Consider the following 27,853-nt stretch of genomic DNA (forward strand, 5'->3'; position numbering starts at 1 on the left):
AGTTTACATGCACTCGATTCGTATTTGGTAGCATTGCCTTTAAATTGTTTAACTTGGGTCCAATGTTTCGGGTAGCCTTCCACAAGCTTCCCACAATAAGTTGGGTGAATTTTGGCCCTTTCCTCCTGACAGAGCTGGTGCAACTGAGTCAGGTTTGTAGGGCTCCTTGCTCGCACACGCTTTTTCAGTTCTGCCCACACATTTTCTGTAGAATTGAGGTCAGGGCTTTGTGATGGCCACTCCAATACCTTGACTTTGTTGTCCTGAAGCCATTTTTCCACAACATTGGAAGTATGCTTGGGGTCATTGTCCATTTGGAAGATCCATTTGCGACCAAGCTTTAACTGATGTCTTGAGATGTTGCTTCATGATATCCACATAATTCTCCTTCTTCATGATGCCATCTATTTTGTGAAGTGCACCAGTCTCTCTTGCAGCAAAGCACCCCCACAACATGATGCTGCCACCCCCGTGCTTCACGGTTGGGATGGTGTTCTTTGGCTTGCAAGCCTCCCCCTTTTTCCTCCAAACATAACGATGGTCATTATGGCCAAACCGTTCTATTTTGTTTTTCATCAGACGAGAGGACATTTCTCCAAAAAGTACGATCTTTGTCCCCATGTGCAGTTGCAAACCGTAGTCTGGCATTTTTATGGCGGTTTTGGAGCAGTGTCTTCTTCCTTGCTGAGCAGCCTTTCAGGTTATGTCGATTATAGGACTCGTTTTACTGTGTATATAGATACTTTTGTACGTGTTTCCTCCAGCATCTTCACAAGGACCTTTGCTGTTGATTTGATTTGCATTTTTCACACCAAAGTACGTTCATCTCTAGGAGACAGAAAGTGTCTCCTTCCTGAGCGGTATGATGGCTGTGTTGTCCCATGGTGTTTATACTTGCATACTATTGTTTGTACAGATGAACGTGGTAGCTTCAGGCGTTTGGAAATTGCTCCCAAGGATGAACCAGACTTGTGGAGGTCTACAATTTTTTTTCTGAGGTCTTGGCTGATTTCATTTGATTTTCCCATGATGTCAAGCAAAGAGGCACTGAGTTTGAAGGTCGACCTTGAAATATATCCACAGGTACGCCTCCAATTGACTCAAATGATGTCAATTAGCCTATCAGAAGCTTTTAAAGTCATGACATCATTTTCTGGAATTTTCCAAGCTGTTTAAAGGCACAGTTAACTTAGTGTATGTAAACTTCTGACCCACTGAAATTGTGATACAGTGAATAATAAGTGAAATAATCTGTCTAAACAATTATTGTAAAAATTGCTTGCGTCATGCACGAAGTAGATGTCCTAACTGACTTGCCAAAACTATAGTTTGTTAACAAGAAGTTTGTGGAGTGGTTGAAAAACAATTTTTTTATGACGCCAACAAAGTGTATGTAAACTTCCGACTTCAGCTGTACTTGTTTAGTCCTTGGCTATGCCCCACATCTCTCTAGAATTTAATTTTAAAAAGCTATTTTCACATCAGCTGTTGTCACCAAGTCCTTATACATGTAAACACAAGAAGGGACAAAACATGGATGAAACCAAAGTCCATGTAGTCTTTCTAAACAATAAAATGGAACAGAATTACATATAATAGGGATTGAAACCCAGCCTAAAGTCCTCATTCTCTCTCTAGAAAAGCTTTTTTAGTTAAGGAGTAACATTAAAAATAGACTAATATGCAGACCCGTATTACCCACCAACATTAGATAACTATACAGAAATCCCTACAATTACTGAGAAAAGTCAATCGAGTCAATGATGAGAAAGTAGTCTGATTTAAATGATAATTGAACCTAGAGGTTTGCCATGAACCAAGAGATTTTGAGTTCAAACCTCAAGTGAGGGTCATGTTGAATAATAATGACTGTATAAATGGACATGCACAATGTAATCATGTATGTCAACGTGTGTAAAATATTTAAGTTGAAAACGTATGTTCAAAGCAAGGTTTGTGTCTGTGTGTGTACTTTAAGGTACTGCTTAAGTCATTTTTTGGCGTATCTGTACTTTACAGATACTATATGTTTTACAACTTTTACTGTTACTCAACTACATTTCTAATGAAATCAATGCACTTTTTCCTCATAAATGTTCTCTGTCACCCAAAAGTACTCGTTACATTCCGAAAGCTTAACAGGACAGGAAAATGGTCAAATTCACACACTTATCAAGATATCATCCCTACTGAGTCTGATCTGACGGACTCACTAAACACAAATGCTTTGTTTGTGAATTAAATAAAGAGTGTTGGAGTGTGCCCCTGGCTATCCGTAAATAAAAAATACAATTGTGTCCTCCGGTTTGCTTAATGTAAAGAATGTGAAATGATATATACATTTACTTTTGATACATAAGTATATTTAAAACCAAATACTGTTAGACTGTTACTCGAGTATTCTTTTACTGGGTGACGTTTACTTGAGTCATTTTCTATTAAGGTATCTTTACTTTTAATCAAGTATGACAATTGGGTACTTTTTCACCACTGGTAACCAGTTGCACAGCACTTTTTTTTTTTACCCAAATATAATGTATAGTTGAAGCATGGCTGTGGAACCAATAATAATAATTTGAAGCAACTTGATTTTTGTTGTTGTTGTTGTTGCAGTGTACCAGCAAGAAGGTGCTAAATAAGGGTCTGTTTGAAAGGGGGTCATATAAACGTTGCCTTAGATTTTTTTTTTTATATAGGTAATATACCACACGTCCTGTCTGAAATGGGTATCTGTCTCTCTCTCCCCCCTCCCCTCTCAAAGGATAATAAGATTACAACAGGAATGTGTGAAAGCTGCTGTTTGTACAGCTATAGAGAAAGACTCCCAGTCCCAGTAGCTGTGAGAGTAAAATATGGATGTGTTTTCTAACCTCGTACATGTCTCTGGCAGACAACGGTATGCACCAATCTCAATGCCAGACGCACTGATCAAAGGTTTAGGCCACCATCCCCCAAACTGTACATCACTATCATTAATAGAGCTGTCAAGGGGGTCCTTCGGGCTTTTACAGGGCCTACTAGATGTTATATCATCGTAGGTGTCTGGCAAAAACAATACGTCAATTGAGACCATGTTCAAATCACTCTGCACACTGCTGTGTGCTGAACATTCCAAACCGTTTCGCGAGCTGTCAGTCAGATTTCGCATGGGGAGGGGATGCGGATAAGTGCATTACCATTTGCTATGACATAATGCATTACTCAATAGGTCTATCAAAATATACCACCCTAGAAATGGTATTGCTCCTCACAGAGTTCAACTGAACTGATTTCTGTTTTAATGGAATCATTCAAAACACACAAGTATGGTCTGTGAGGAATTATGCCTTTGCAGGGGTTAAATGATAGTTTCATCGTGAGTGTGTGTTTTTCCGTCATAGTGGGAGGCCTGGGGAATTCTCTACGGAACAAACCACATATAGGGCCTCTGATTATATCCTTAGCTAACCAACCATAACTTCTAGGGGGCCCGTCAATGAACGTCCACTATTTAGAGTACATATGTCGTCATCAGCAATAAGACATGCCTATTACACGCTGTTTACATGTTTATTACATGTTTATTAGACATGTTTATTACACGCTCTGCTGGAACTGACAGGGCTGAACCATGAAAGACGGGAGGTGTGTTCTCTTTATCTACAGAGGAGTTCTGTACTGATGTGCAGAGCCTAACACTCATATCACCGCCATAACTCGACGTGAAGCGATCCATACCCTTCTCTCCCTCCCAGTGAGAGACACACACAGGCACCTACACATCCATCTATGCCTTTATATGGGCTGTGCCTATTGTTTGTCTGCGTAGAAGGTTAGCGAATGTATATGTTCCCAGAGCTGCAAATGAACTTTGATGGCAGGGAAGATTCCTCAGGTCTAATGCCAGTGCCAGCCTCGGTTGGGCAACTCTTAATCATGGTGTCTACATTCTGCTTTGGATACGTCAGTTAGCTTGCGTTTGTATCCCAAGAGTCTTTGAATGCTGTTGAAACGGTAGAGCCTACAGAGAGTGTTGACATCGACTTGGTCATAACCACATTATTCCGTTACACCTTTGCTGGCCATGAGTATGATGCGTTAATAGCCTGTGTGTTTGCGAGCGTGTGTGCTGTCTAACATTCTATCGTTTTGTGTCCTGTGTCTTTCTGCAGCCATGGAGGAGTTGGTGTGTGAGCTGCGTCTGTTCCTGGACCTGCTGGACAGGGAGTATCTGAGTTCTGGGGTCAGGGAGAAGAAGATGCTCATCTCCAACATCCTCCACAGGGTCCTCAACGCTAATGGTCAGAATCTAAACACAACCTTTACACAACCTCACGGTCAGACCTACAACCATCACATAACCTTTACGCACGACCTCAGTCCGCTCATTTCCAACATTCTGCATAGGGTACCCAACGCTAAAGGCCAGAACCACAACCTTCACACACCCTTTGTCCACTTCAACCACATAATCATTACACAACCTCAGTTCAGTTAAGGTCAGACTCCCAACCACCGCACATCAACTATTACACAACTTTAGTCCGTTCAGTTCACCTCAATCCCTATTATATGTCAATCTGATCCATCTTATTGTTTTAGAAACATAACATGGATGAAACCAAATTCCAATTATTGTCCCTTCTTGTGTTTTACTTTGCAGTCTTCCACTGTCTCTAAAATCTATTTTTATCGCTCTCTTCCTCTCAGAGCCCTCGTTCAAGTCAGAGATCCACAGCAGCCTCCCGGCCCCCCCTCAGATGCCCCTCCCAGAGATCCCACAACCCTGGCTGGTAAGACAACCTCACATCACCTCTGACCCCTAACCTCTGACATCACCACCTTTACATCACTTTACCCTTCACTGACTGGGCGTGGTAGTCTACTGACTGGGCATGGTAGTCTACTGACTGGGCATGGTAGTCTACTGACTGGGCATGGTAGTCTACTGACTGGGCATGGTAGTCTACTGACTGGGCGTGGTAGTCTACTGACTGGGCGTGGTAGTCTACTGACTGGGCGTGGTAGTCTACTGACTGGGCATGGTAGTCTACTGACTGGGCGTGGTAGTCTACTGACTGGGCATGGTAGTCTACTGACTGGGCGTGGTAGTCTACTGACTGGGCGTGGTAGTCTACTGACTGGGCGTGGTAGTCTACTGACTGGGCGTGGTAGTCTACTGACTGGGCATGGTAGTCTACTGACTGGGCATGGTAGTCTCCTGACTGGGCATGGTAGTCTACTGACTGGGCATGGTAGTCTACTGACTGGGCATGGTAGTCTACTGACTGGGCATGGTAGTCTACTGACTGGGCATGGTAGTCTACTGACTGGGCATGGTAGTCTACTGACTGGGCATGGTAGTTATTTGTACTGGATCAGATCATAACACAGCCAATAAACTTGATTGATCGCTTGATGATGTTTATTGTCATTCAAGAGGAAATTCCTGCAACCACAAGTAACTTGACACATTTGAGACATGTTCCGTGAGCTCAAGACAGATCGCATGCAGTACTCTGTCCCGTGAATGTCACATCCAATCATATTGGAGGATGTTGTAACCATGTGAAGTGTTTCAGGGTGTTTTAACAGTCTCTTCTAAATCAGTAGAAAGGGTAGTTCTGAGATCGATATGTTTCTGCTTTCTCACCACCTCCCAACCCCTGACACTCATCAACAACACATAAGCACGGTTTAATATATGTGGATGTGTGCTGTGGCAACAGAATGCGCGTGGGTGTGTGTGTGTGTTGTGGCAACAGAATGCGCGTGTGTGTGTGTGTGTCATTTGTCTCCGAGCGGATGCGTCTGATCGTATCCGGGTGTGCCATGCTATCCCATCAAACCCCTTCACCATGACAATGACCCACACCTTGTTCTACAAAGCTGTGGTGAGGAGTGTGTGAGACAACGCACACACATCCGCACAGCTTTATTTTCTTGACATTTCAGGACTTTTTGGGGAGTACAAAAATCCTATTTTCCCTGACCCTAAAGATTAACCCTAACCCTTAACCTAACCCTATCCCTCAAAATCTTAACCCTAAATCTTAACCTAACCCTATCCCTCAAAATCTTAACCCTAACCCTTAACCTAACCCTATCCCTCAAAATCTTAACCCTAACCCTTAACCTAACCCTATCCCTCAAAATCTTAACCCTAACCCTTAACCTAACCCTATCCCTCAAAATCTTAACCCTTAACCTAACCCTATCCCTCAAAATCTTAACCCTAACCCTTAACCTAACCCTATCCCTCAAAATCTTAACCCTAACCCTTAACCTAACCCTATTCCTCAAAATCTTAACCCAACACTAGAACTCAAAATAGCATTTGAACAAATTCAGGACATTCAGTGAATTGTTAGGACATTGGGGTCCTGATGATAAGGTAGGAAAACGAGTACACACACACACACACACACACACACACACACACACACACACACACACACACACACACACACACACACACACACACACACTCCCTTACAGTAGAGTTTGTAATTAGAACCATCCTATCTCTGTCCTCCTCTCCTGACCCTAGTGTGTGTCTGGACTCTGGAACTCCTGGCTGCACTTCCCGGAATACTTTGAGAGAGGAGGAGGGGGTGAGGGAGGGGTTACGGGGTCATACAGTCAATTTCTCTCTCTTCCTCTCCCTTTGAAATTACCATTCATTATATTGCAATGCTGCCCTCTGGAAAACTGTCCAAGTAGCTGTGGTGTTTTTTTCCAACCGTCTTTGGTTTCAGTTCACAAACATTTAATCTCGCTCCAATGTTCTCTCCCTCTCTCTCTCTCTCCCTTGGTAACTCTGTCTTCTCCATTCCTGTAGGTAATAGTGCATGTTAGCGAGAGAGGGAGGAATAATACATGTAATAAGAATTGAGACTCAAATCCCATTATTGCACCCTTCCCCTTCAGAACAGCCTCAATTTGTCGCGGCATGTACTTGACACGGTGTTCGAAAGCGTTCCACAGGGATACTGGCCCATGTTGATTCCAGTGCTTCCCACAGTTGTGTCAAGTTGGCTGGATGTTCTTTGGGTGGTGGACCATTCTTGATACACACGGGAAACTGTTGAGCGTGAAGAATCCAGCAGCTTTGCAGTTCTCGACTCACTCAAAACCGGTGCGCCTGGCACCTACTACCTAACCCCGTTCAAGGGCATTTACATATTTTGTCTTGTCCATTCACCCTCTGAATGACACACAAACAATCCATGTCTCAATTGTCTCAAAGCTTAAAAATCCTTCTTTATCCTGTCTCCTCCCCTTCATCTAAACTGATTTGAAGTGGATTTAACAGGTGACATCAATGAGGGATCATATAGTAGCTTTCACCTCGATTCACCTGGTCAGTCTAGTATGTCATGGGAAGAGCAAGTGTTCCTAATGTTTTGTACACTGAGTGCATTCTAGAATAAGCATAATAACATCCTTTAGCAAGGTCATCTAACATGCTAACACAGACCCTCTCAGTCACTACAGAAGAGTTATGATGGTCACATGGGTGGCATTTAGTTAGAAAGAGACTGTTGATAGAGGCAAGGACCGCTGTCGCTAAGAATTGTTATTTGTGCCAGGGCAGTTGACTTTTTATTGACCCTTTCCCCACAGCGTGTGCGCGCACACACACACACACACACACACACATACATAGGCTCTAATATAATTAGGGGTCAGGAGACCCTTACAGGATATCTGTTAATCAGATAGACAAAGAGTGGGGCATTTTATTCCAACCAGCCAAATCAACCTCACTTTGAACCACCCAGCAGGCTTCCCCTCCTGTGTGTGTGTGTGTGTGTGTGTGTGTGTGTGTGTGTGTGTGTGTGTGTGTGTGTGTGTGTGTGTGTGTGTGTGTGTGTGTGTGTGTGTGTGTGTGTGTGTGTGTGTGTGTGTGTGTGTGTGTGTGTGTGTGTGTGTGTGTGTGTGTGTGTGTGTGTGTGTGTGTGTGTGTGTGTGTGTGTGTGTGTGTGTGCGTGCGTGTTAGGGAAAATGTATGAGAGAGTACTGTGTGTGTATGCTCAAGAGAGCGACAGCATATTGGAGGTGTTCATGTGACGATTTCTTCACCACTGCAAACATTTTTGAAACCTGAGGCCTTGAATGAGCTCAACCCCATTAAGAGTTCCCTTCTCTTGCTCATTCCCACACAGTAGCCCCAGTCTTCTGTGATTCCAGTCTAACACTGTCCTCAGTCAGGGCCAGACAGGAAAGCAGGGATCAATGAAATGGTTGTTCGTCAACACAGTGTCACGACCCTATCCCACTCCTGTTAACACGCAGACTGTAGAATAGAGGGTGCTTAGTGCTTGTCTTTACCTCGAGAGTAGATAGATTAGTAAACAAGGGTACGGCCCTGTAGCCTGGTTAAACCTGTGAAACCATTGTTTCACTTGGTGAGTTCAGGTCCCAGTCTGGTTTAACCAGGCTAAGGGCTCTTAACTCCAGGACAGGAGTTTTCCTGACCAGGTCACATGGTCAAGGTGTCAGGTAAAACTCAGAGCCCTACTTCCAGGAAATGAAAATAATTGTGAAAGGTTAATGTCGGTTGTAGACAGTGAGTTTCTTGAGGCTGCAGGGGTGAGGATGGAAACTGTTCCATGTGTAGAGAGGGATCTGGATACTTAGATCGCTTAGTTTTTTTATTGGAAACATAAAATTAACTCAGCAAAAAAAGAAGCATCCTCTCATTGTCAACTGCGTTTACGTAACAAGATTCAACAACTGAGACATAAACTGAACAAGTTCCACAGACATGTGACTAACAGAAATAGAATGTGTCCCTGAACAAAGGGGGGTTCAAAATCAAAAGTAACAGTTAATATCTGGTGTGGCCACCAGCTGCATTAAGTACTGCAGTGCATCTCCTCCTCATGGACTGCACCAGATTTGCCAGTTCTTGCTGTGATATGTTACCACACTCTTCCACCAAGGCACCTGCAAGTTCCCGGGCATTTTTGGGGGGGAATGGCCCTAGCCCTCACCCTCCGATCAAACAGGTCCCGGACGTGCTCAATGGGATTGAGATCCGGGCTCTTCGCTGGCCATGGCAGAACACTGACACTCCTGTCTTGCAAGAAGTCACGCACAGAACGAGCAGTATGGCTGGTGGCACTATCATGCTGGAGGGTCATGTCAGGAGGAGCCTGCAGAAAGGGTACCACATGAGGGAGGAGGATGTCTTCCCTGTAACTTATAGCGTTGAGATTTCCTGCTATGGCTGCAAGCTCAATCCGATGATGCTGTTACACACCGCCCCAGACCATGACGGACCCTCCACCTCCAAATCAATCCCGCTCCAGAGTACAGGCCTCGGTGTAATGCTCAATCCTTCGACGATAAACGACCATCAACCCAGGTGACACACAACCGCGGCTCGTCAGTGAAGAGCACTTTTTCCCAGTCCTGTCTAGTCCAGCGACGGTGGGTTTGTGCCCATAGGCAACGTTGTTGCCGGGGATGTCTGGTGAGGGAGGACCTGCCTTACAACAGGCCTACAAGCCCTCAGTCCAGCCTCTCTCAGCCTATTGCGGACAGTTTGAGCACTGATGGAGGGATTGTGCGTTCCTGGTGTAACTCAGGCAGTTGTTGTTTTTGTAATTCATTTTTGTAATGACTTGGTGCTGCCTATCTTGGCCAGGACGCTCTTGAAAAATAGATTTTAAATCTCAATGAGCCCTTCCTGGTTAAATAAAGGTTAAATAAAAAATAAAATGAAAGTCGTTGCCATCCTGTACCTGTCCCGCAGGTGTGATGTCCGGATGTACCAATCCTGTGCAGGTGTTGTTACTCGTGGTCTGCCACTGCGAGGACGATCAGCTGTCCGTCCTGTCTCACTGTAGCTCTGTCTTAGGCGTCTCACAGTACGGACATTGCAATTATTTGCCCTGGCCACATCCTCATGCCTCCTTGCAGCATGCCTAAGGCACGTTCACGCAGATGGGCAGGGAGCCTGGGCATCTTTCTTTTGTTTTTCAAAGTCAGTAGAAAGGCCTCTTTAGTGTCCTAAGATTTCATAACTGTGACCTTGATTGCCTACCGTCTGTAAGCTGTTAGTGTCTTAACGACCGTTCCACAGGTGCATGTTCATTAATTGTTTATGGTTCATTGAACAAGCATGGGAAACGCTGTTTCAACCCTTTACAAAGAAGATCTGTGAAGTTATTTGGATTTTTATCTAATTATCTTTGAAGGACAGGGCCCTTCTTTGACCTTCAGTCACTGGCAGTACTCTGGGTATACACGCACACTCACGCACTCTCACTAAGTGCAGGGGCTTCTTGAGTCATTTTAAAAGTACCTATAACTAGTGTTGTCACGATACCAGATTTTGGACTTTTATACCCAGTTTAGTATATTAATACTTGATACTGAAATTGTACTCAATAGCAAAATGATACTCGATGCTGAAACAATACCAGGGCAAAAATAAATAACATATTAGCTAAAGACACAGAATAACCACTGGGCTTTACTTTTAAAAAAAACATTGAACAAAATGTTGATAACTGGTAGAACAAATAGAATATATTCTATATTCAAATTCTTGCAAAAAAAAAGAACACTATATTAAATAACAGAATACCTTACATTTTTCTTATGCCAAACCAATTATGTCTAAATATTTTTTTAAATGTAGTTTGATACATATCAGTGTTAATTTGCTAATCTATGGCCATAATATTGTGTCAAATGACATTCATTAGACATATAATTCATTACAGCTAAATAATTGAATGTATTAAATGAATAGTTTGGTTCCAAAACGACACAAAACACACTTTGAAGCTCGTTAGATCAGATCGTCTATAGGCCATAGAAAAACAATGGATTTTACACATCATAGTACTATTCTCAGAGTGCAATTCACTTCCCAGGGTGCCACGCTTCGCCCAGGGCTGCTGGCTGGCTAGTGGCTACTGTCCTTTTGAGTTGTCTAATCATATTATAATGCTCACAAATGTCACGCTGAATATATTTTCATGTCATTGTCACTCAAAAAGAATTCAAAGTTTCATAGTTTGACAACGCTACAATGCAAATGTCATATGTCATTTTTTTTTTTTTTTTTTATGTTTTGGAACTAACCCTCCCTTGCACTGCTCTGCTTTGTAACACCTTTTGCTTAGTTGTTTCGTGGGCTGCTCTGTAATAAATGTATTCCCATAGTTAGCTTCTGCAGCCAGTGTTGTCAACAAGGGATGATGTTTCCCTTTGAAGGAGCCATGCTGTCTGCATTTTCTCTCCCTTTGCTTGCTGCTCAAAAATGGCTTGCGCAAGTGCAGCCTGGCGAGCTATACAGCCCCCTTGAGAAGATTCAGTCTAATGACCAGACAGACTCGATCCTCACAATGCCGATGTGACGCGAGACACATTTGACAGAAGTACTACAAGTAACAAAATGTTTAATGTTCTTGTATTGGAAAAGTATAGCAGTTTTGGTATACACTGCAACACTATCCAACCCTCACCTCATAAATCTGTGTATCAGACAGAGGATGAAGGGGGAGTTTCTTTACTCTTGTACTCCCATGTTTCTCACACACACACACACACACAGCTGGCCGTGATTAGGCAGTCATAATTGCCACCAGGCGTTCAGATTGACACAGACTGACTGAAACCTCGTGGGAACAGTCCATCCTATCTCTCTCTGTCTTTCTCTGTCTCTCGCTCTCCCTTTTTTATCTCGGCTACGCTCCCTGTGGTGTTTCAACAGCAGGGTTTCAGTCTACACCTTGACCCTTACCGATAGCCATCACACAGGGTGTTAGGCATGTACATGTGCCTCTATTTGATGTCATTACTTTGAGCCAGATGAATGGCCCAGCCTCAGTTGCTCTCAGATACATTGCATGGAGTGTGGGTTTGAGAGTGGTGCTGCTCCGTCCCAGTTCGATGCAGGAGAGTATGGGGCAAGCCTAGCCAGGCCTGCTGCTGAGACAAATGAATTCCATCTGTGTTGATGTTGGCGAGTCCCCCCCCCCCCCCCCCCCCCCCCACACACACCTCACCTCCTCCTCTCCCCCAAATCAACCCATCCACCCCCTACACACATTTTCATAGAGAGCCACTCATACACACACATTTTCTCTTTCTTGTTCGCATACACACGCCGGATATACACATATTTGTACGTGGACATACAGAGATACACGACCAAAAGTCTGTGGACAGCTGCTCGTCCAACATCTCATTCCAAAATCATGGGCATTAATATGGAGTTGGTCCCCCCCTTTGCCGCTATTGAAGCCTCCACTCTTCTGGGAAGGCTTTACACTAGATGTTGGAACATTGCTGCAGGGACTTGCTTCCATTCAGCCACAATAGCATTAACGAGGTCTGGCACTGGTGTTGGGCGATTGGGCCTGGCTCGCAGTCGGCGTTCCAATTCATCCCAAAGATGTTTGATGGAGTTGAGTTCAGGGCTCTGTATAGGCCAGTCAAGTTTTTCCACAATGATCCCAACAAACCATTTCTTTATGGACCTCACTTTGTGCCCAGTGGCATTTTCATGCTGAAATAGGAAAGGGCCTTCCCCAAACTGTTGCCACAAAGTTGGAAGCACAGAGTTGTCTAGAATGCCATTATTCCTCCTCCACCAAACTTTACAGTTGGCATTATGCAATCGGGCAGGTAGCGTTCTCATGACATCCACCAAACTCAGATTCGTCCATCGAACTGCCGGTTGGTGAAGCGTGATTCATCACTACACTTCGCGGCTGAGCTGTTGTTGCTCCTAGATGTTTCCACTTCACAATAACAGCACTTACAATTGACCGGGGCAGCTCTAGCAGGGCAGAAATTTGCCAAACTGACTTGTTAGAAAAGCGGCATCCAATGACGGTGTTACGTTGAAAGTCACTGAGCTCTTCAGTAAGGCCATTCTACTGCCAATGTTTGTCTATGGAGATTGCATGACTGTGTACTCGATTTTGCAATTGGTGGGTCTGAAATAGCCGAATCCACAAATTTGAAGGGGTGTCCACATAGTTCTGTGTATACAGTCAGAGCATTTACACTATCTTCCTCATACACACACAACCACACACTCCGTTCTCCAGTCCACTCGGTTATCCACTCCACTCCGCCTAGCTGTGTTTGTCTCTCTGAGGCAGACGAGCTCCATTTGTGTTTAATTTGCCTTTCTCTCTCTCTCTCTCACTCTCTGTCTGTCTCTCTCTCTCTCTCTATCTGTCTCTCTCTCTCTCTCTCTCTCTCTCTCTCTCTCTCTCTCTCTCTCTCAACTCCTGACTGAGACAACTCGCTCCTCCTCCTCGCTTCCTCCCCAAGCGCTCGTTAAGATAAATATGTGTCTCGGCCGAGGGCTTTGTGTCCGAGTTAGTGTAGACACACACATGCACACACACAAAAATACTCACACAGTGGAATCACTCTCCCACTGTGTTTGTGAGTTCCTTGATTTATTTTTCTTCTTCTCTGTGTGCTTTCCTTCATGTCAGTCTACTGTAGAACGTTTCCTCACGTGGAACTCTATACATACACACATTCCTATCCCTACAGTGTACTGAGTTGGTCTTCAGTACTATTTAAAGGGGTCTCTTTTTGCAAGTGTCTGAATTGTTGAAAACCTTGTGTGGGGTTGAAAAGAAAGAACATTACTGATAAGAATTGCTAACTACAACCACTTGAAAGCCAATAGTCTGTCACAATGGCCATTGCTGTGTTGTGGTTGGATAAGCCCGATTCTTCTGTATTTGGTCAATCCAATTCTAACCTAAAAGAGAGACACATTTAGTGCTGGCATGTAACAATGTCACCATTCTAAATGAAGCCTTGATGTGCGTACACAGTATGAGCCTGGAGCTGAATCTATCACTTCCCAATTAATCAATTCACCCATTTAGTTAGTTGCTTGTGATTTGGTTTGGGGTGTTCGTTTCAATATACTGTGGTATTGATGGCCAACTTAGGCAAAATTGGCCCTGCCATCACTTGCTTGGGCATTAGTTTCTCAGTGGACTTCCCATACTTGGTGGTTGGTCTAACCGCAGTTAAATGCAGTCACTTCACCATCGTATTGTGTCATGGACAAAGGCAATTAAATATGATTTACTGTTGACACAGAACAACAAATCCACGATGAAACGGCTACCACATCTCTGTGGAAACGACACAACAAGCGGTAAATCTCCATTTTTAATCACGTTTTTTATTACGGTAAGGAAATCTCATGACGAGCAGTGACACTTTTAAAAGATCACGTGATGGGACCGTGGCGTGAAGAGTCACCAACCTCCATGGGCCTTTGTGCGTATAAACTCTTTTGGAAAAAGTTTCCCTGAAAACTGGAGCACAAATGGAAAACCAATTTCGCTCCTTTTCCCCCAAAACGTTTTCAAAGACCGTTTTTATAGGGCCAAGTCTCTCTCTATTCCCATCGATGATGTGATCTAACTGACTATATAAAGAAACTAAGCGAAAACTCACACTGCCTCTAAAACGGAGTAAAACCAAGCATTAAGATCTAGCTGAATACGTATTTGACTCGGTGAATGAGAGCGCTCTCTTAAGCTAACTGAATGACGACTGACTGTAGGTAGTTGGCAAGGACCACGCTTCCTGTGTGACTAAGTAAGTGAGGGTCTGTTCGGTATGTGAGTGTGGATGTGTGTTCGGAGTGAATGAGTATGTGAGTGTGTGTGCCTGTTTCACTATGCCAGCTCTCTCCCAGTACAATAGGCAAAGTCCATTCCAGCCCAAACAGACACTCGGGGCTGTCCAACAAAAGCAGGGGCCTTCTCGGCCCCTCTATCCCAGGCTCTACCCCCGACCAATGTTCCCTGTAAGCTGTGTGGGTGCGCAGTAGCCCCGGGACTGCCACACAGGAGAAATATCAGCCCATGGAGAGAAGCACAAGATTAAATGTCTCAACTTTGTAGAGCAGTGGTCACCACCAGGTCGATCGCGATCGATTGGTCAATCTTTAAGGCGAATCTCTAGTCGATTGCCAAATATATCTGTAAAAAAAAACAATGATAAAGCCTTGTTTCTTTTTTTATTTGTCTTGGGCTGTTGGCGGTAGGTACACCTGATTCAACTGTTGCCATTTTGAACCATTTCATGTGTCTGAAGGTACAAACTCTGCCTTCCTGGAAGGCCCGGAGAGCAAATCAAGTGCACTATAGCTCTACCGTTGGCCAATCGGAGGCTCCGATTATCGTGTCTGCAGTAACGTAGCAGGCATAAAAGAAAGCTACATCAGAGTTAATACTGCAAGATTTTAAAACGTTTAAAACCATGACTAGAGAGAGACTGTCAACGAATACAGCAAAGAGCTGCTGTTTTCATGACTGAGTTCATTTTTAAGTTCTTACTCGGCACTGTCAACACTTTGTATTCAACACTTTTATAATCCGTAAAATGCGCGTTCTTTCTATTTCCGCTCAGCACTACAACATGCAGTGCAGCAGGAATGAATGAGTAGGAAAGTCTATCGATAGGTTTGCGTTGTTATTATTAGTGGGTTGGGTCTTTTTTAATATCGAGGAATATTTCACTTTCTCATGTTCATAGGAGTAACGGCATGAATTGGTGCATGAGGCAGAAATAATGTGGTGCGCCTCAAGTTTTGCCATCAGCTGGAAGTCCGTTTTTGGTTTGTGTCAGTGGAGGAAAGGGAGAGCGGACGGATGTAGAGAGGCGGACCCTCAATCTTCTGCTCTCTCCCTACTCTGAGACTGACCATCAGATGCAGGCACCATCATCACAGCAGGCTGCTGAGGGGAGAAGAGCTCATTAATAATGGCCGGATCAGAGCAAATGAAATGGCATCAAACACATGGAAACCTCTCCAGCCATTACCACAATTCTCCTTAATTAAGGTGCCACCATCCTCCTGTAAAGTGTATGCTCACTTAGCTGTGCCTCACAAGTAATACAACAACGGCTCTATTACCGGTGTGATCATATAGCCTACCTCAAAGTTTGAAATATTATATATTGTTTAAATCCCAAACAACAGTGCAATGGCAGGGCAATTCAAGGAAAGCCTATATGCAGTGATAATGTATTGGGCCTATAGCTTACTGCACAAACCTAATTGCTACAGTACTGTTTTTAACTGGTTCATGTTGCATTAGGCTTACATTTTTAAGTCATGTGTGGTAGATTTTGGTATTTTTGACTCAGGAAGTGATGTTGACTCAAAAGGTTGGTGACCACTGTTCTAGAGTTTTCTCTGTTAACACTATCAACGTTTCCCTTTACTGTGGCAATTGTGATCAATTAAGATACTGAAACAAAATGAACTATACAAGAGATTTTGTTTTTGGCAGAATGCATCGGAGTAGGATTCTATTGCATTGACATTTATGACTCAGCCCGTACTCTACACAAACTGGTGCAGCATAACCAATCAGAGCTGCAGTAGGCCTATATGCAAATAGGCCTTTGCCATATCGATCCTTGCCATTTTACTTTGAACTGGACTGTATTCACAGCATGAGCAGTTGTGAGTAGATGTGATTGTTTTGAGTTCAAGCAAGAGCTGCATGTGTGCACATTTACGTATGCACATTTTGTTCATATCCTTTACTAGTTAGTAAGTTATTAGCCCCATAATAAATTATTTGTAGTCAGCAATAGGGGAGTGATTGCTTCCTACAAGAGCACAAAACGTACATTTCTAGACATCTTTGAAAAGTGTTTTGTCTTAAAAGGGCAGTGTTGAATTTGAGACAGTCTTGAATAAGCTAAGTAGCCAATAGGCAGAGGGTAGCATAATTTGTCTGATTCTCTGTAACAATGGCATGGGAATAATAATGCATTATATTTTGTAAGGTGGTTTCTTGCATCAAACAACACAACAAAATGTTCAGTTACCTCCATGTCTGAAGGACAAGGGGATAAACAGGTTAATGTCAAGCCATGCACGTGTTTTTTCAAAAGTCTCATGGACCCCTCCCCTCCCTCTGGCCCATATTGACACCTCATTGTGAGGTGGCAGAAAGAGGGGAAGAGGTGTGGAGGTCTGGAAGTTTCCTATCACTCCTCTGCTCCACACTCCCTCAATGCTTGTTTCTCTTGTGCTGGGTTTTTCCCTTCTCGGCATTCAGACTGGCACATCCGCTCCGGCTGCCTGCACGAGCACACCTGCCTAGAAACACAGACTTATCCCCCACTCCCATTCCCAGGAAAAGAGGGAGGGAGGGAGAGAATAGAATTCGGAATGGGAACTGGTACAAGGGTTTGCTGAGGTGTCCACTAATATGGGCAGGTCGTGTAAAAACAGTTTGGTGTAACACGTAGATTAGCATCAGTGAACATGGCTCAGTGGCCATGCTTGTTCTGAAAGGGAGGAGTGCTGGGTTTTTGGATCCAGCAGAGGGTGTTTTTTCACACCAACCACTTTGTATGGTGTGTGTGTGCATGAGTGAGAGTAGCTGGATGTGTGTATCTTCATGAGTGTGCGTGCTCAAGAAGCTCTTGGACTGGTATGAGTGCGCTAGTGACTAATCTGTAGAAGTCCGGTTTGAGTTTCTCTCAGACACAATGGCCTATTCACCATCCTTCAACCGTCAGGGGCAGTTTCATATGGAGAGCGGGTAGGCGTGCTAGAGACTGTTTTTGTTCCTACAGTGCATGCGAGTTCACTAAGGCCAGGCAAAAGGCTCAGAGGCCCAGAAGCCAGTTTGTGCTGCCTTAGCACGGCTCCATGATCCGTGTGTGTGTGTGTGCGCGCATGCATATGTGAATGCACACGCAATGCGTATCAGTAATTCTCCCCCCTCTTGTTTGGTTTAGATGCACTGATGACCCCAACTGCTGCAGGGGCTGGCAGAGAGATGACCTCCATATTTAGTAAGCAGAAAAGCTCAGATTAAAGTTGGCTGCACTTGACTGGACCCATATCAGAATAGGAATGGCAGGGTCATGGAGAATGAGATGGAAGAAAACATGTGTTTTTGTTCACCATGGGCTAATACAAAGTATGTTGGCCAGCTTTTGACACTATTATAACTAAATTAAAACCAAGAAAAAAAAATAGAATTATAGACACGAGTCTCTTTAAAATGTATGTTATATTCTTCAAGAATTAATTGGTATATTTAATTTCTAACTCCAATTATTTTTTTATTTTTTTTATTTTTTATGTTCACTTCACTTCATGACCAAAAGTATGTGGACACCTGCTCGTCAAACATCTCATTCCAAAATCATGGACGTTAATATTGAGTTGGTCCCCCCAGCTCTAACAGCCTCCACTCTTCTGGGAAGGCTTTCCACTAGATGTTGGAACATTGCTGCGGGGATTTTATTCAGCATTACTGAGGTCGGACCCTGATGCTGGGCGATTAGGCCTGGCTCGCAGTCGGTGTTCCAATTCATCCCAAGGTGTTTGATGGAGTTGAGGTCAGGGCTCTGTGCAGGGCAGTCAAGTTCTTTCACACCTATCTCGATTTAACCATTTCTGTATTGACCTGGCTTTGTGCACGGGGGCATTGTCATGCTGAAACAGGAAAGGGCCTTGACCAAACTGTTGACACAATGTTGGAAGTAAAGAATCGTCTAGAATGTCATTGTATGCTGTAGCGTTAAGATTTCCCTTCACTGGAATTAATGGCCTAGTCTGAACCATGAAACAAGGCCCCAGACCATAATTCATCATCCACCAAACTTTACAGTTGGCACTATGCATTCGGGCAGGTAGCGTTCTGGCATCCACCAAACCCAGATTCGTCGGTCGGACTGCCAGATGGCATGATTCGTCACTTCCGGGGAACGCGTTTCAACTACTCCAGAGTCCAATGGCGGCAAGCTTTACACCGCTCTAGCTGACGCTTGGCATTGCGCATGGTGATCTTAGACTTGTGTGTGGCTGCTCGGCCATGGACATCTATTTCATGAAGCTCCCGACGAACACGTCAGCTTCCAGAGGCAGTTTGGAACTCTTAGTGACTGTTACAACCAAGGATAGACGATTTTTATGCATTACATGCTTCAGCACTCGGCGGTCCCATTCTGTGAGCTTGTGTGGCCTACCACTTCATGGGCCATAGTTGCTCCTAGACTAACGGCACTTACAGTTGACCGGGGCAGCTCTAGCAGGGCAAGAATTTTACGAACTGACTTATTGAAAAGGTGGATTCCGATGACGGTGCCACGTTGAAAGTCACAGCTCTTCGGTAAGGCCATTCTACTATCAATGTTTGTCTTTGGAGATTGCATGGCTGTGTGCTCGATTTTATACACCTGTCAGCAACAGGTGTGGCTGAAATAGCCAAATCCATTCATTTGAAGGGGTGTCTACGTAATTTTTATTATATAGTGTATGGAGAAGCAACTGCTAGAGTCCCTCAACCTAAATGGATAGAAACCCCAAAGCATCTTGGGAAGTCTTTCTCTCTCAGACAAACTGCGAGTCAGCCTGCTTCTGTCCCCTCTGTGTTCCCACAACTCCCACGACAGCAAAAACATTGACACAACACTGACTACCCCTCCTACGCAGACAGACAGAGAATGGATTGCGGTATGGAGCGCTAAGCCCAGACTAGAAAGACAAAAATCTCCCCCACATTGTCTCCAAACCAAGGACAGTCAGGCCTCCCTCACTGCTGCTCCCTAATTACACATGGGCTGCTCCCTGGAATTGGGGAAATTGCTGGGTTTAAGGGCATCAAATGCACAGATCTGTTAATCTAAAAGATACATGGGTGGGAATTCACAATAGGAGTGTATTATGCAGATAGCTTTGGGATGTGGAACGGAATTGGTGGGTTCAAGGCCATATGCATCTATAGGAGAACTTGGTTCAATAGTATTTCAAAACTTTCAGGGTTTGTTTGGAACTGCATGCGTACAGCGTAAGGATCAGCTGAACAAGATGCTAATGATTAGGGCTAATTAGCGTGTAGACATCGATCTGGATCCGACACCTCTGTGGTGTTTACGGATGGTGTTTGTTTACGGTCAATCAGAGGCTGGAATGCACTTGGACCACAATGCATTCTGTTAGTCAGATCGTGTGATTCGTCAAGCCAGATTATTTCTGGGATGCGAACAGGCTGTTCGAAAAGTAGGTGTGTGTGTGTGTGTGCGTGATTGCGCGGATGCTTGTGTGTGTGTGTGTGTCCAATGCACTTGACCAGACCCTGAATACCTCTCATAGTAGAGTGATGGGGTCACAACTCCAATCTCCATCTCAAGTAATTTCAATTGCGTTTGAAAACGCAAATCTAAAACTTTCAAGTCTCGAGAGTTATTAATGCTGCTATTGTTGCTAACATGCTCTAAGAAGGAAATGAGCACATTCTGATACTGCTGAGAGGTTCCGGCCTTCCAACATCAACAGTCCAAGCAGTCCACCACACGAACACAAACACAACCTCCAGCTTTTGTGTTTTAAGGTAAAAGGCCAAGTGGATGTATTTTACCAGAGCTTATTGTTCAAATGTCAAGGCTGAAATTTTTTTCTTTCTTGATTTTGAAGTCTTCCACTCACTCACTCAACTTTCTTTCTTTCTCTCTTCCTCCTTTGGTGCAGTGGGGAAGTTTCTGGGAGGGTCAGGAGGGGTGGGGGGAGCATCTGTGGAGTTTAGTGGGCCAGTGACCTTGCCAGAAAATGAGTTCACCACAAAGCACTGTTTCCCAGAGGAAATATGATGAGGTTTTGGGTTTGAGCCATTGCTTGGAGTTAAAGTTCTAGATGGAAAGGGAATATATAGACAAAGGGAGACAGGGAGGGTAGATGGACAGAGAGAGGGGCGATGGGGAGGGTAGATGGACAGAGAGAGGGGGAGTATACGTAGATGGAGGGAGAGGGTAGATGGACAGAGAGAGGGGGAGTATACGTAGATGGAGGGAGAGGGTAGATGGAGGGAGAGGGTAGATGGAGGGAGAGGATAGATGGAGGGAGGGAGGGAGAGGGTAGACGGAGAGCGAGGTAGGGAGAGGGTAGATGGAGAGCGGGGGAGGGAGAAGGTAGAGGGAGAGCGGGGGAGGGAGAAGGTAGAGGGAGAGGGTAGATGGGGAGAGAGGGAGGGAGAGGGTAGATGGGGAGAGAGGGAAGGAGAAGGTAGAGGGAGAGAGTGAGGGAGAGGGTAGATGGGGAGAGAGGGAGGGAGAGGGTAGATGGGGAGGGAGAGGGTAGATGGGGGAGGGTAGATGGAGAGCGAGGGTAGATGGAGAGTGGGGGATAGCGAGGGTAGATGGAGAGCGAGGGTAGATGGAGAGCGAGGGAGAGCGAGGGTAGATACAAGATAGGGAGTACATACTTCCACTTAGGAGATAACACTAGGAGGAGGCGGGGGGGCTCCCGAGTGGCGCAGCGGTCAAAGGCAATGCATCTCAGTGCTAGAGGTGTCACTACAGACACCCTGGTTCGAATCCAGGCTATATCATAAACGGCCGTGATTGGGAGTCCCATAGGGCGGTGCACAATTGGCCCAGCGTCGTCCGGGTTTGGCCGGTGTAGGCCGTCGTTGTAAATAAGAATTTGTTCTTAACCTTTTATTTAACTCGGCAAGTCAGGTAGGTTTTAAAAAAAAAACATACATGGAGAGAAAGGGAGTGTAGATGGATAGATAAAGGGCGTAAATACTGTAGAAGGAAGAGGGGAGGGTGTAAAGACATAGGCAGAAAGACTGAGGAAGCATTTTGGTGCTGAAACGCACACTGTGATGAATTTGTGTTTATCATTAGTGGTTAGTGTTTGTCTCTGGGGTTTGCCTAGACAGAGTGGCTGAGTGTTATAAGAGACGGGCTGCAGATAGGATTATTACCAATTTGACACTTTTACCCTAGTTTCTAGCTACAACTATGGCAACTAGCATGCCAGTGTGCATGGCATAAACACTGCTGGTTCTTCTACGATTTCCCTTTGGGTTAATGAGTGTAGTGTAGAGTCATCGTATTGACTTTGCATTTAGATTCCCCTATCTATATGTATAAATATGGTCACCGCAGACCTGTTGGATGGATTGCCCCACATCCTAACACTACTGTGTGTCATATGATTTCCTTCTCTCTCTCTCGCTATAGGGCTAACTCACGTGTCCAGTATAAATGCTTTGCTGATTACACGGTAACAAATACATTTTGACATAGCTCTGCTCTGCACTGTAAGAAAACAACAACACCAACATGTTTTTATGCCCCCCCCCCCCCGTGAATAGCCACGTATATCCATGTTGCCATGACGATGGGGACATTGATGTGCCGTCGGTTGGCGCCTTTTTGGGAGCGGCCGCGATCAACGGCCCATAGTGCTAGCGTTTCACAACGCTGGTGGATTTTCCCCCTTAAAACCCTCCACAGGTAGAGAAAACGTCAGCTGCTGAAATTAGAGCGGACCGTTCCATGAGGGGGGGGGGGTGTTGCTGGGACTTTATTGGAGTCACCAGCCATAATTGCTTATCTCTCTCTCTCTTTCTCTCTCTCTCTCTTTCGCGCTCTCTCTCTCTGTTCTTTCTCTCTGTACTCTCTCTGTTCTTTCTCTCTGTACTCTCTCTGTTCTCTCTCTCTGTGTTCTCTCTCTCTCTCTGTACTCTCTGTGTTCTCTCTCTCTGTACTCTCTGTGTTCTCTCTCTCTCTCTCTCTCTCTCTCTCTCTCTCTCTCTCTCTCTCTCTGTACTCTCTCACTCTGGGTGAAGACCAACTCTGGGAATGCTCAAATTCCCGCATTAAATGTCAACGAAGACATTTATTTCCATGCACTTGGAGAGATTAGATTTTTATTGCCGCAATTATGTTATTTTAAGAGCCGAAGGCAAAGACCCCAGCGCGTGAGTTAGTTTCTCCTCGCGCCCTAGCTAGCTAAGTGGGGAAGACAACAAAGAAGTGTTATTTCCCATCCTATTCCCCTCTTCTTCTTTTTTTGCCTTCTCTCTCTCTCTCTCTCTCTCTCTCTCTCGATCTCCTCCTCTCTCTCTTGATCTTCTCTCTCTCTCCCTCTACCCCCTCCCCAGTGTTATTGCCTAAGTGGAAAAGCATCACATCTTAGTGAAAATGATTTACCTGTTGATTGCTGTGACAAAGCCAATCATGAGTCAACTCAGCTGATTACTAAATGAATCCCTTCCTCCCATTGTCTCATTGATAACCTAGAGATAAGATGGCCACCATATAGACGGGGGGTCACACTTAATCTTTGAAGTTCCACTAAAGGGACCTCACATCCGAAGTAGCTACTTCCTGTGTTTGCGCCCTGCCTGTCACGCTCTAACACACGTATTAACCTCCCTGTGGCGCTTTCCCATAGACTACAGTGCATCGTAACCAATCCCTCTCTCTCCCTGTGTTTCCTCCAGCCTCCAGACAACGGGCCTCCTCCTCTCCCCAGCTCGTCTCTCCCAGAGGGCTACTATGAAGAGGCCGTCCCCCTCAGTCCTGGAAAAGCCCCAGAATACATCACCTCCAGTAAGTGTACAAAACACAAACGCACATCCATGTGAATACACACAAACACACACACACACACACACAACGTGAACACACGTTCACTCACAATGAACCTACACCCGCCCCTGCAGTCAATATCTTACATTTTATTATCCCTCAACGATCTCTCAGACTACGATTCGGACCAGATGAGCAGTTCGTATGAGTCGTATGACGAGGAGGAGGAGGACGGGAAGGGTAGAGGGAAGAAGATGCGACACCAGTGGCCTAGCGAGGAGGCCTCCATGGATCTCGTCAAGGACGCACGCATCTGTGCCTTCCTGCTGCGCAAGAAACGCTTCGGCCAGTGGACCAAGCTGCTCTGTGTCATCAAGGACAACAAGCTGCTGGTACGGACGCACGCACAGACACAGAGAGACACACTGTCACCTTCACACATCAATAGCCACGCGCACCCGGAGACGCACACAAAAACTTGACCCACTGGGTCATTGACCTCTCTCTCTCTCTCTCTCTCTCTCTCTCTCTCTCTCCTCCCTCCTCCAGTGCTACAAGTCATCTAAAGACCAGGCGCCCCAGATGGAGCTAGTGTTATCAGGCTGCAGCATCACACACGTCCCCAAGGACGGCAAGAAGAAGAAACACGAGCTGAAGATAGTGCACCAGGGAGCAGATGCCCTGGTCCTGGCCGTGCAGAGCAAAGAGCAGGCGGAGGAGTGGCTCAAGGTAACACAATTACCCGAGACACAGATTATGACATTACAGCGGCGCGCACTATTGTAGACCGAGGGGTCCAGGGGTAACGGAATGACCCGAGACACCAATTAGGATGTTACAGAGGGTTGCTACGGAGGTTTGCTGTCTGACGATGGTCCCAAGTTACCGCAACACCATTGTAGACGGAGTGCCAGACTAATGTGTGCATTGGATACAATGACAAGTTGGGTAAATCAGAAACGGACTGGTTCTATGTAGAGGGGTCACCCTGTCCAATGCACTCTTTTGGAGTGAGAACAGGATCGAGTGTATTTCCCATCAATCCTGAAGCATGATTCTTCTGGAATGTCTGTCCAGAGGTACAGTATGCCACTGGTTGTTTTTTAAAGGGGAGAGATTACTTATAACATAATCATATTATGAGAATAACGTCCCCATTGTTTTGCCTTAGCGGATGGACTTTTCTTTCTGGTATTGTGTTAGGGCCCAGATGGTTATTTTGAACAGGTGTTTCTGATGTCTGCACTCTAATGTCAGGATGTTTGCTTAGTATTTGTAGAGCCGTCTCTCTCAGATCTCCCTCTCAGCCCTGCCTCTCCCGGGGACTCCGACAAGCCCGCAAAGCAAACCATCCTGCTGACATCAAACAAAGACCTGTTCTTTTTAGTTTCCCCTCTGCCCCCCGTATGTTATTCCAAAGGCCTTTGAGCTATTCCATTTCAATCGCAGTATGGAAGAGGCCATGGGGGTTCAAATTGAAAGAAACACACATGCACTTACACACATACGCTACAACACCCCCCCCCCCCCCCCCCCCCCCCCCCTCACCTCTTGCTTTCCTGAGATTCCCCTTGTAAACCGTTGTTTATCGTTGAAAACCCATTGTGCCGCTATTTTAAGACCCCTTTTCCCCTTTTGTTTTTTCATTGCTCTAGTTGCTGAATGCAGCTCCTGCCAATTACATTTCCTGCTCTGTAGTTTACCGACAGGGCCCTTTTTTTTAAACCTTTTCATACAGCACACCGGTCTGTGAAAAACTTTGTTGAAGAGGGCCCCGTTTTAAAAAAACCGAGAGGCCTGAGATTTCGCAGGTTAGCGTTTTTTGGCATGGATCTTGTTCTGGAGGCAATTCTGCAGTGGTCACATCCACAAAGTCATACAATCTGATTTTAAACCCCCACCGTAACCTCCCATACATTTCTTTCTCTCTGCATTGTTGAGAAGGGTCAGTGAGTAAGCATTTCACTGTTTGTCTACACCTGTTGTTTACGAAGCATGTGATGAATAAAAGTGTGATTTGATTTGAATCCCACTGTTATCCCTAATTGTAGTTTTTCTGAATTCTTTCAATATAGCCAATTTAGACTTTGCAGCTGGTCCATCTAGCGGAAATCGCTCAGTTCTGCCTCCAGGACAAGAATCATCCCAATAAAAGTCAACCTGCGTCTATGGTGGGCCTCTATAGAGCTTTATGTCCGCAGTGAAAAAAGGGGATTAGTCAGATATTTTTGTTCTGATTTAATTACTGCTTCCATATGGTAAGTATGGTTGTTTATTGATTCGCTGCAGCGAAGCAGCACTCTCGGGTAGCGCCGAGGTACCTGTGAGCAGAAGTACTGGACTGCGCAGATATACAAACCGAACCACAACATCCATAATTATCGCTCGAGACAGGACATTGTTGCATATTTCGTCAGGTGTCTGTTGAAATGCACTTTAAAACGGCATTGAACCGATACACGTGAACACGACATAAACGCATGCCTTTCACCCTCACCCCAAACTATCTCTCTGTTTTAAGTTTACTTAATTGACATATGCTTACTTTTTCATACCCAATGACTCTTGCAATCAGTGCGCTCAATTATGAGACCCGGCTGGCCGTGGTTCGACGTACCCCAAAACAGGAGCATAGAGTGGATGGATTGGAATGAAGTCACATATTTTACCTTCGCATGATTAACTGTACAGTGAGGGACGAGATATTATCTTGGCCTGCTCTGCATACAGTTACGCCTGGGGGTGTTTGAGCAGCTCACAGAGCCAAAAAGATTAGAGTGTGGAGCATGTGTTTGGATGTTAGGGCTAGATGTTGCCTAGGACCCTAGAATAAAAGGGATCTGTTTCTCTCTCTTTCTCTGTTTCTTTGTCTTTCCTTAGTTTTTGTCTTTCTTTCTTTCTTTCTCGCTTGCTCTGTCTTTCTCACTCTTCCCCGCTCTCTCTTTTCTTCTCTGTCTCTGTCTCCCCCACTATGTTTCTCCATCCAGAGACACAGAGCTTCGATAATAATCACTCTTGCATTTCACATTAAAGATGGAATAATGGATATAAAAGATCTCCGATAAATCCCACCCTAGTCGGAGGATTATGAACCAATGCCATGTCTCTGTAAAGAACTGAGTCGTGTAAGACTACATTGGTAAATGGAGACGGGACTAGAACGGAGCCTTGAGGCGCACCAAAACGGTTTACTAATGTGAAATCCAGAAATTGTGTGACTAATGAACTGTTTATGGAATCTAAATGTCCATATAGGGTTGCTACTACCTTTCTAATCCTTTCCAGTGCCTTTTGGTCTCGTGAATTTGATATTTTTCTTCTTGTTCCCTTACCTCATCTCTCCTTTGTCTCTGTAGCGCTCGTCTTCAACATGACCTGCTTTTCTTCCTCTTCTCTACTGGGCCAATGCTAGTAATCTTTCTCTTCCTCCTCTTATTCTCCTCCTCCCTCTCTTTCGTCTTGTGGTAATTATCCCTCTGTTTCTGCAAGCAGGCCTGGTGAGATATAATGTTGCATGTCATATGGTTACTGGTCTGCAGTGGCTGCTTGGCGTCTCACACTGTGTGTTGCCTGTTTACACTCACAGTCTCGCTCTATAATCACTGTTCACGTCCTATCCCAGTCAGGCTCTTATGATTGTCCATTGCTGCCAGTGTTGCCTGAAATCCTTCCTCTGAAATCATTTTGCATTGGGGCCACTCGATGTTTGGCAACACCCATGTCCTGCACGAGAGTATGGATGCCTGTGCGTGTACACATCAAATCAAACTTTATTTGTCACGTGCCGAATATAACAAGTGTAGACCTTACCTTTGAAATGCTTACTTTACAAGCCCTTAACCAACAGTGCAGTTCAAGAAGAGTTAAGAAAATATTTACCAAATAAATTAAAGTAAAATAGTACTCGTTAGTCAAGGTTTTTTATTTATTTCACCTTTATTTAACCAGGTAGGCAAGTTGAGAACAAGTTCTCATTTACAATTGCGACCTGGCCAAGATAAAGCAAAGCAGTTCGACACATACAACGACACAGAGTTACACATGGAGTAAAACAAACATACAGTCAATAATACAGTATAAACAAGTCTATATACGATGTGAGCAAATGAGGTGAGATAAGGGAGGTAAAGGCAAAAAAAAGGCCATGGTGGCAAAGTAAATGCAAGTACAACACTGGAATGGTAGATTTGCAGTGGAAGAATGTGCAAAGTAGAAATAAAAATAATGGGGTGCAAAGGAGCAAAATAAATACAGTAGGGAAAGAGGTAGTTGTTTGGGCTAAATTATAGGTGGGCTATATACAGGTGCAGTAATCTGTGAGCTGCTCTGACAGTTGATGCTTAAAGCTAGTGAGGGAAATAAGTGTTTCCAGTTTCAGAGATTTTTGTAGTTTGTTCCAGTCATTGGCAGCAGAGAACTGGAAGGGGAGGCGGCCAAAGAAAGAATTGGTTTTGGGGGTGACCAGAGAGATATACCTGCTGGAGCGCGTGCTACAGGTGGG

The 27,853-nt window shown here is 44.8% G+C and overlaps 1 protein-coding gene across 2 annotated transcripts in view; it reads left to right on the forward strand.

The window, feature by feature from the left end:
• The window catches only part of LOC139416195 (actin filament-associated protein 1-like), a 60,729-nt gene that overhangs the window by 7,045 nt on the left and 25,831 nt on the right, over nt 1-27,853 (forward strand). For both annotated transcript variants that reach the window (XM_071164580.1, XM_071164579.1), the window contains exons 2-6: nt 4,152-4,280; nt 4,690-4,772; nt 23,265-23,373; nt 23,527-23,744; nt 23,902-24,081. In XM_071164580.1, coding sequence (XP_071020681.1) covers nt 4,152-4,280; nt 4,690-4,772; nt 23,265-23,373; nt 23,527-23,744; nt 23,902-24,081 — 719 coding nt within the window. The remainder of the gene's footprint in view (nt 1-4,151; nt 4,281-4,689; nt 4,773-23,264; nt 23,374-23,526; nt 23,745-23,901; nt 24,082-27,853) is intronic.

The sequence above is a fragment of the Oncorhynchus clarkii genome, chromosome 9, assembly GCF_045791955.1.
Source record: "Oncorhynchus clarkii lewisi isolate Uvic-CL-2024 chromosome 9, UVic_Ocla_1.0, whole genome shotgun sequence".
NCBI lineage: Eukaryota > Metazoa > Chordata > Actinopteri > Salmoniformes > Salmonidae > Oncorhynchus > Oncorhynchus clarkii.